Source organism: Pyxicephalus adspersus, chromosome 1 (genome assembly GCF_032062135.1).
Source record: "Pyxicephalus adspersus chromosome 1, UCB_Pads_2.0, whole genome shotgun sequence".
Taxonomy (NCBI): Eukaryota; Metazoa; Chordata; class Amphibia; order Anura; family Pyxicephalidae; genus Pyxicephalus; species Pyxicephalus adspersus.
In genome coordinates, this window is record NC_092858.1 from 170,077,632 (window position 1) to 170,086,844 (window position 9,213).

Sequence of the window (9,213 nt, forward strand, 5' to 3'; positions counted from 1 at the left end):
TCTGCAATGCATACAGAGGAGAGGGAATGTCCCCTTACCCCGGTGGTGGTAAATAGGGAAGAGAGGCATAACAAGGAGGCTCATAAGCCGCAGGTTCCAGACCCTAGGTGGCTGTGATTAGGCCGGATCAACCAGGGGGGCGTTAGGCCGGAACGGACTACTGGCTAGGTCGTATCTGGCCTAAAGGCCGGAGTTTGCTGACACCTGGTCTAGAATATATAATGTACAATATGCTTTGCAAAAGACATAATAGCATAGTACAAATGCACCATTGGCTCTTAAAAAAATCCTTTCATCCTGCCATTGATGTCAGTGGTAGAATGGCAGGACTGCACAGATGTTTCCCATCAGAATCTATGGCAGGGCCAATAAAATATCCATCTCTCTCTACTCTATTGCTAGTATAGGAAATTGGACAGTATTGGAGGTGAATGTATGACACTGCGTCTGGTGACCGTCATCCCAAACGATAAATTCTTTAACTTGCTCACTTTTTCTCTGAAAAGTATACTATATTAGGCATTTTGGTTCATCTGTTTGAGAAATCTCAGAGTTGGAAGGGTTAAGTGGTTTGACAAAAGATATCGGTTGGAGCTGCTTAGGAGCTGAATATATTTCCGGAAGCTTAACATTTATTTTGCTGTCTTTGTAGGGTCTTCAGAGAGAAATAACATGGGGAAATGTGTTTCCATTTATTATTTCATGTATTTTGGAAATGTACTGGATACATGTTGCTTCGAAATGTGCTTTAAAGTGAACCTGTGGGTAGGTTATGAATGTTCAAATATATATATATATTATTGTGTGTACATATAATATATACATTTATATATACTCCTATAATAATGGATCCTATTGTTACAGTAATAGTGCCTATCAAATTTGCATTATTCAGGATTCCCTGTGCTTTACACAAAGAGCAGCAGATCCGTCATATTGGCCACATTTATCAGATCATTGTAAATGACATAAGCATTAAGAGGTGTGTTGTGATGCACTTTGTGTATTGTAACTTTTTTTTCATGAAATGTGTCAGTATGTGAAGATGAGTATTATACCATGGGCTAATTTTGGACAGCTGTCATTCAAAAGGCTCCAACTGTTTAAATGAACTTAAAGTTCTGGAAAAAAATTGATCTGGTAGAACATTATTGGGTGATGGTGGCTGTAGAGCTCATAGTATAGGTATAAGAGGAAGAGGGGGGAAGAAAAGGGATTCAGGCTCCGCAGGTTTTTGTGCAAAAATAAATCAAGTTTGTATTTTTCAAGTTCCATATAAATCATCTAAATCTAACCCCACACTACTAGGGACACCACCCATTCCATATAATAGTGCCGGAACAAGTCTCAAAGCATCAGTGCTGTCTTATGAAGGCCATACCTCAATGAAATGGGTATTTCTGGACTTATATCAGTTGAGGAAAGGAGAAGGTAAGTACGAGCTTCTGAGAAAGGAGGGATTATTGAGCATATAACCATGTTATGCAGATTACCATTCACAGAAACAATTCCTTGTAGTTTGCAGATTTGAACCACGATCACACACGCATGCATGCACCTAGCTCTGGGACCATCTTGGTATTGGCAGTCATAGGTCTCAAACTAAAAGAAACCAGTTAGCTTGTGTTAATTGGTTCCTCCTACCAACCTTTACTTTACTACCAGATATGGGAGGGGTGGGCAATGGGGGTAGATGGACATGCATCCAATTTTTTCTTGAGTTCTAGAAACCTTATCTCAGCACTATCATATACAGGTAGTCCCTGGGTTAAGAACATCTGACATACGGACGACTACTGGATATGGACGGGGCAGGATTGAGGCTTGACAGGGGGGAGGGGGGCAGTTTGCATGATTTGCAGATTAAATCTTTTGCTAAACACAGCTGAGTGTGTGGGTGATCATAACAATTGATCACTTTCTGCAGCGCCTTGTAACTCTTTAATGACCAGGACAAACTCTGCAGTTGTTTCTTTTTGCCTATTAAAGCACAGATTGTTCCAGAAGGTAGGATTCCCTGTGCTTTACACAAAGAGCAGCAGATCCGTCATATTGGCCACATTTATCAGATCATTGTAAATGACATAAGCATTAAGAGGTGTGTTATGATGCACTTTGTGTATTGTTACTTTTTTTTCATGAAATGCGTCAGTATGTGAAGATGAGTATTATACCATGGGCTAATTGTGGACAGTTGTCATTCAAAAGGCTCCAACCATTTAAATGAACTTAAAGTTCTGGAAAAAAATTGATCTGGTAGAACATTATTGGGTGATGGTGGCTGCAGAGCTCATAGTATAGGTATAAGGGGAAGAGGGGGGAAGAAAAGGGATTCAGGCTCCGCAGGTTTTTGTGCAAAAATAAATCAAGTGTGTATTTTTCAAGTTCCAGTTAGTACATACATCAAAGGTACATATTTATTTTAGGCTCAATATCCAAATGCCTGTTATTGTCACAGGGTTTGGATACTTTAATCTAGACATAAGACTCCTTCCAATGTCATACGAAGTAAATATAAAGATTGAAAACAAGGTAAGAAGGGGACCTGTTACGGTCTCATGATTCCCAACGTGTTTCGCCTGTTATAGGCTTCTTCAGGGGTATAAATTTGGTGATGGTGACTGGTGATATCTCTTCTGCAATAAGTAACACTTACCTGCCTGATAACTTTATTTTAGGGAACTCTGAGGTGTGCATTGCAGCTCAGCATACAATTCCAGGATGTATTTGATATTCTGGTTCCTGGGGCTGCCAGGACTGAATCAGTTCCAGTGCTTGAGTTACATTATCCCGATCAGGCAAGGTGGCCCTGTTTCTTTTTTAAATCATCTAAATCTAACCCCACACTACTAGGGACACCACCCATTCCATATAACAGTGCTGGAACAAGTCTCAGAGCATCAGTGCTGTCTTATGAAGGCCATACCTCAATGAAATGGGTATTTCTGGACTTATATCAGTTGAATTTTAGGGGGCAAAAAGAAGGTAAGTACACGCTTCTGAGAAAGGAGGGATTATTGAGCAGATAACCGTGTTATGCAGATTACCATTCACAGAAACAATCCCTTGTAGTTTGCAGATTTGAACCACGATCACACACGCATGCATGCACCTAGCTCTGGGACCATCTTGGTATTGGCAATCATAGGTCTCCAACTATAAGAAACCAGTTAGCTTGTGTTAATTGGTTCCTCCTACCAACCTTTACTTTACTACCAGATATGGGAGGGGGTGGGCAATGGGGGTAGATTCACATGCATCCAATTTTTTCTTGAGTTCTAGAAACCTTATCTCAGCACTATCATATACAGGTCGTCCCTGGGTTAAGAACATCTGACATACGGACGACTACTGGATATGGACGGGGCAGGATTGAGGCTTGACAGGGGAGAGGGGCAGTTTGCATGATTTGCAGATTAAATCTTTTGCTAAACACAGCTGAGTGTGTGATCATAACAACTGAACACTTTCTGCAGCGCCTTGTAACTCTTTAATGACCAGGACAAACTCTGCAGTTGTTTCTTTTTGCCTATTAAAGCACAGATTGTTCCAGAAGGTATATTAATATTATTACACAGTTTTTATAGAGCGCTGACATATTATGCAGCGCCGTACAAAGTCTATAGTGATGTCACTAAAGGCTCCTCAATGGGGCTCTAAATCTAATGTCCCTACCATAGTCATATGTCTTTAATACAGTCTAAGGTCAATTTTAGGGGGAAGTCAATTAACCTAACTGTATGTTTTTGGAATTTGGGGGGAAACTGGAGTACTCATAGGAAACCCACACAAACACAGGGAGAAACTGCAAAATGTCCTGGCTGGTATTTGAACCTAGGACCTAGCACTGCAAAGGCCAGGGTGCTAACCCCTGAGGCACCATGATGCACATTTTAATCATGAATGCCAATCACCACCTGCCACTGGTTGTTGTTGGAACACAATGAAGGGGCAACTGTCCTGTAACCACTGCAAAACCATGCATTAAAACAAGCTTTTAGCTGAGATCCAAGATCAACATCAATAGTTATATAATGTTTCTCATTATATTTTTAAGGGGTTTTTCAGGTGAACAATAGGAACAGTGATACTAAGGTGGCTCCCTGAGGTTGGCACATTGCCAGCTGCTCAATAGCCCCACCTACTATGCCTATTCTTAATGAGCGTGTGTTGGAACTTTAGACAATGGGTTTTAATAAACCCCTTACTACAGCCTCTGTTCATAACCTATGGACATCCACTGGTAGGATAGTGTATAGACCTGTGTCTTTTTAATATAGTGGGACCCTACAAAAAACTTTCAGATCTTCAGGGAACCCCTTCTTTAACTATTATATCCACAGCTCACGCTATATCAGTGTGGTGGTCAGTGGGAAGAATGCCTCTTATTTTGTTGGCCATTGGAAAGAATGTCACCCTTACAGGTAGCCAACAAGATCATTGGTGTCACTTAAACCTGAAAGTCACAAATTACACAAGGAACCCTCAGCAATCTCTGGAGAAACCTTGGTTGGGAAGTCTAGACTGTGGTCACAATTTCTGGGAATGAGCAATTGGTAAATAGACGGCAACCCCACCATTGCCCTAACAACTGGCTAAAAATGAGTTGTATCCCGATGCTAAAGTAACCAGCCACAATGTATTTCCAGGAAACGATAATCTCACCTAGCTCAAGTCAGATTTCAATTTTTACAATTCTAATTTTATCAAATCAACCATAAATTTATTTTAGAGATCGTCTGCAATGATGGAAGACTGCAATGAAAGGTTACTGTGCTGTTTCTCACACTCTTTCTGCTTTACTTGCCACCATGGTTCTTTGCTAAAAGCATTTTTAGGTGTACATAATGTTTATCTCGTCATGAGTAATTAGAATAAAGGGAGATTTCCCTCCGATACTGCCCTCCCTCATATTAGGGCCGTGGAGCAAATAATTCAGCTTATTAACTAACTTAATATTATTTGGGTAAGACTACATCATTGTTCTGAATCACAGCCACAATAACACCCTCACCTAAGGAGCAAGGAATGTCCAATAAAACCAGTATTTTCATGGAAAGTTGGCAGTCCACCATTGTGTGCCCATCATCAACCAGTTTTATGGCTGCAGGAAACAGCCAAGGCTGTTCCCTACCCATCAAGCCCATAACTCAGCAACTCCTTGGGGCCCGATGAGGCATTCTTGCAGCTGGCACAGATCCTGCAGGTACCAAAATTGGGAACTTCTAAAAATTGTCTTTACTTATGATACTCAGTAGTGATGCAAAAAATTGAGAAATGTATTTTTCTGTAATTTTTGTAAAAGCAGCAAATTTGTAGGAATATGTAGTTCAGAAAAAGTTAAAATATATATTTTTTTGAGGGTTGTATTAAATTACAATAATTAATTTCTAATGCTAGAAAACCTAGCACTGGTTTAAAGAAGAAATGTGTTACAGTAATTTAACCACAACTGTTTTCTCACCTCCTATGGGTCACAACAATTTACCATATTCACCTTAGTGATTTACCAACTTGGTCACTGGATATGATGCAGCACTTATATTGAGATATAAATATATATATATATATAGGCAATCACAGATTGCTTTTGGTATTATTGTCATGCAAAAAAAACTTAATTACAATGGAGTCTATAGTTAAAAAAAGTAACAGAATAAAAATATTTAATTTTTTATTGTTTGCCTAAACTATGCTAATAATAAGTCCAGATTATGTAATGTGATCTGTCCTATTTATAGTGACACTGAAGTTATGTATTTGGAGCAAAACTTGAAGTTTTTTTTGCATATAAAATATATATTGTTGTGCAACACCACAGAACATTGTGTAACATGAGTAGTCAAAATATTCAGCAATATTTGAGAAAGGATTTACAAAAGGCTAATAAGGGGTTATTGGGCTTGTATAATTTATGTGAATGAACATCTCCCCCCGAAGAAGCAGAATCTTCTCTCTGCGAAATGCGTTGGGTTACACTGTTTGAACACACATACCTCTTGATAGACTTTGAAATAAAAAAATGTAATGTATTTCGTGACCAACACTTTGTGACCAACATATGATAACCAATAGAGTATCTCTGGTTTTATAAATCATAGCTTAAAATAGTTTGTTATAAATGTACCTGATTAAAACCGTTCTTTGTCTTTTCCCTCTGTTACAAATTGGCCCTGATTTATTAAAGCTCTCCAAGGCTGGCGAGAATACACTTTAATCAGTGAAGCTGGGTGATCCAGCAAACCTGGATTCTCAATTCAAAACATTTGCTAGCAAATAGCAAAGGATTTTAAGGAATCCATTCCAGGTTTTCTGGATAACCCAACTTCACTGATCAAAGTGTATTCTCCCCAGCTTTGGAGAGCTTTAGTAAATCAGGGCCATTGTATTTATTCTCCGTATTAGGGATATGGTACAAAAAAGAACTATTGCGGCACAATCTTATTTTCTATATACTAGTCTAATAGGGGTTACAAAATACCAATTGCAATGCCAAAAGCATTTTATTAGACATTTGGTAAAGATTCAATCACAGGATTCTCATATGACCTGCACGCAAGAAATGATATTTAGCAGCAACATACGTAGTTTACATTTACAATGTTGACAGCAAGTCATTATTATTTTGGATCTAATATTTATGGTTGGGGAGAAAGTTGTAGACAGACGAGACACACCCAAAAGACATAAATGAAGAATTTTTGGCTGTGTGGTCTGGGACTGGCCAAAAGAAAATGTATACATATAAGAGAAGGGAGTTCTTTTAAAATATATCATTTGTAAAGCTGTCACCTTAAAATTTGGTTTCATCAATCTACACCAGGCACGGGTAAACTACAGCCCACGGACCATATATGGCCATTTGGGCTTTTCATTCTGGGCCACTTTTACACATATTTTATATCAGTTCATACAAACAATCTTCTTTCATCTGATACCGGCACAGCTCGTCTGTCAAATTTTACAGTTTATTGTAGCCCCTGAGCCTATACATTTGCCCGCTCCTGCCACACTCTGTCAGCACTATTGTAGTCCAAAAAATGGTACAATAAGGTAACTTCACCCCTCATTGGATAATTAGAGCACATATGGAAATATGGGACTGTTTGTATTAGGTTAGCACTTATTTTTTATAATTAAAAAATACTCAACAAAAGTCAAAAATCACTTGCATATACAGTAATATTTTACAATACAAGTTTGCACCGCATCATTGCACCTACTGCATTGCAAAAGTATGTGGGTGACGTCGTAACTTATTGACTTTTGTGTTTTATATTAGAATTGGATTTCAAACAAGCTCATAAAGATGTGGTGGTCAGGTGTGTACAAATGTTTTACCATATAGTGTATGTGTTTTGTATAGGTAAGTTGGCTATGGTAAAATGGAGCACAGAAGCTGAGAGTACATTTTGGGAATTAAAGTCAGCTCTTTGTAGACAACCAGTGTTGGTGACTCCAGATTTCAAAAAGGTGTTTACTGTACAGACCGATGCCTCTGATGTCGGGTTAGGGGCAGTCCTGACACAGGAGGTTGGGGGAGAAGAACACCCCGTTACATACCTAAATAGGAAACTTACTCCCGCAGAGAAAAATTACAGTATTGTCGAACGGGAATGTTTGGCAATTAAATGGGCCCTTGAGACCCTGAGATATTACTTGTTGGGTCAACAGTTCCGGTTGGTGACAGATCACTCCCCCCTTACATGGATGAGTCAAGCCAAGGAGAGAAACGAGAGTCACAAGGTGGTTTCTGACTTTACAAAACTTTAAATTCTGGGTTGAGCACAGGCAAATTGCAAGGGAATGCAGATGCCCTATCCAGAACACACTGTTTGGTGAGTAAAAGTGTTTGGCCCCATGGGTTCGAACAAAGGGGCACAGTATGTGAGACACTGACTGGAAAAGTAGTAGAAAATCGGTATATTTCGCCTAGGTTTCTTTCATATACAATGTACCAGGCTACAGGAAGTGGATATCTCAACTAGGAAAAGCTGGGTGAGATATCAGATATCCAGGAAAGATGGGTTGCCTTAGCAAAACATTAAATAAATGGTAAATGGTGTTGTTGGGTCTGGATTTTTATGGAATGATGAGCAGGTTGGTAGTGGAGCTCCTCATTCCCTTTCTGTCCAAAACAGGTTTCCTATATAGCTCTCAGCCAGGTGATAGAGATCAGCTCATTTCTGGGCTATAAAGGTCTGCACTATGAGCATGTGTATATGGGGGTGGGGGACTGGTTGAACAGACTGTCTTTCACCATTGCTGCTGAAGTCTGCTAAAGTGACAAAAAAGGACACTGTAAGTTTGAGTTGTGTCGTGTGGCCTGTAGTAGACCGGCCGTATAGAAAGAGTGAGCTTGTGTTTAGTTAGTGCTCAGCCGAGCAGGAATTTATTTTGTGTTTTTGCCGGTATGTAAAGATTTTATCGTTTTGCTTGTGGATGAATATAAAGAAAACAACTGCCGTTGTGTCACTGACTCTGACTGTTGTGCCTACCACTATTGAGCTGACCCCTCACATTATATATATATATATATATATATTACAGCTCCAGGAGGAATCTTAAAAATAGTAAAATAGTTTATACAACTGTGAAAGTTTGAATAGTGTATATAAAATATAACACCAATATATTGAATTGTAAAACATATCATACAACAAGCATACATAGGATTAAAAGGAAATATAAAAGTATAAAACTAATATACAAAAAAAGACAAAAACAATTAAAAAGCCTAACAACGTTAAACTCAAAATCATGTTTAGCAGTCATGGCTGTAACAGTTAAATAAATTGATGTTCATGGAATTTTTCAGTCTCGTTGCAGAAAGTGAAACCAGCTTACCTGATCTAACCTTGTGACAGTCAATATAAAGCATGAGCAGGAGAAAAGATTGTAATTTTTGTAGAGATTTCATATTGAGTTTTTAAGTTCTCCCGTACAATATTCTTCTCTTTGAGCAGTTCCAAGCAAGTGTTGGTCATCGCGAACATCAGCTAAACTAACTCCCATCAGAAATTGTCTACGCTCTGCTCCATAGAGATAAGGATGTGATGTTGAAGGAACTCTCTTTTTTTAGGTCTTTTCGCCACCAGACAATTTCCTGTGTGTTAACTTCAAATGACACAAAGGAAATAAACTGGGGGATAGACTTTTATTTTCAGAAACTTATGACGTGGAGCAGTGGGATGATACCATATAAATCATCAT

At 38.8% G+C, this 9,213-nt stretch overlaps 2 protein-coding genes across 2 annotated transcripts in view; one reads left to right on the top strand and one right to left on the bottom strand.

Moving 5' to 3' along the window:
- LOC140321613 (cell surface glycoprotein CD200 receptor 1-like) overlaps positions 1-9,086 on the bottom strand; it is a 25,171-nt gene extending 16,085 nt beyond the window's left edge. Inside the window, exon 1 of the mRNA XM_072398356.1 lies at positions 8,848-9,086. Within this exon, the coding sequence (XP_072254457.1) occupies positions 8,848-8,920 (73 nt within the window). The 5' untranslated portion in view covers positions 8,921-9,086. The remainder of the gene's footprint in view (positions 1-8,847) is intronic.
- The window catches only part of LOC140321616 (OX-2 membrane glycoprotein-like), a 77,868-nt gene that overhangs the window by 26,691 nt on the left and 41,964 nt on the right, over positions 1-9,213 (top strand). The window lies entirely within an intron of this gene.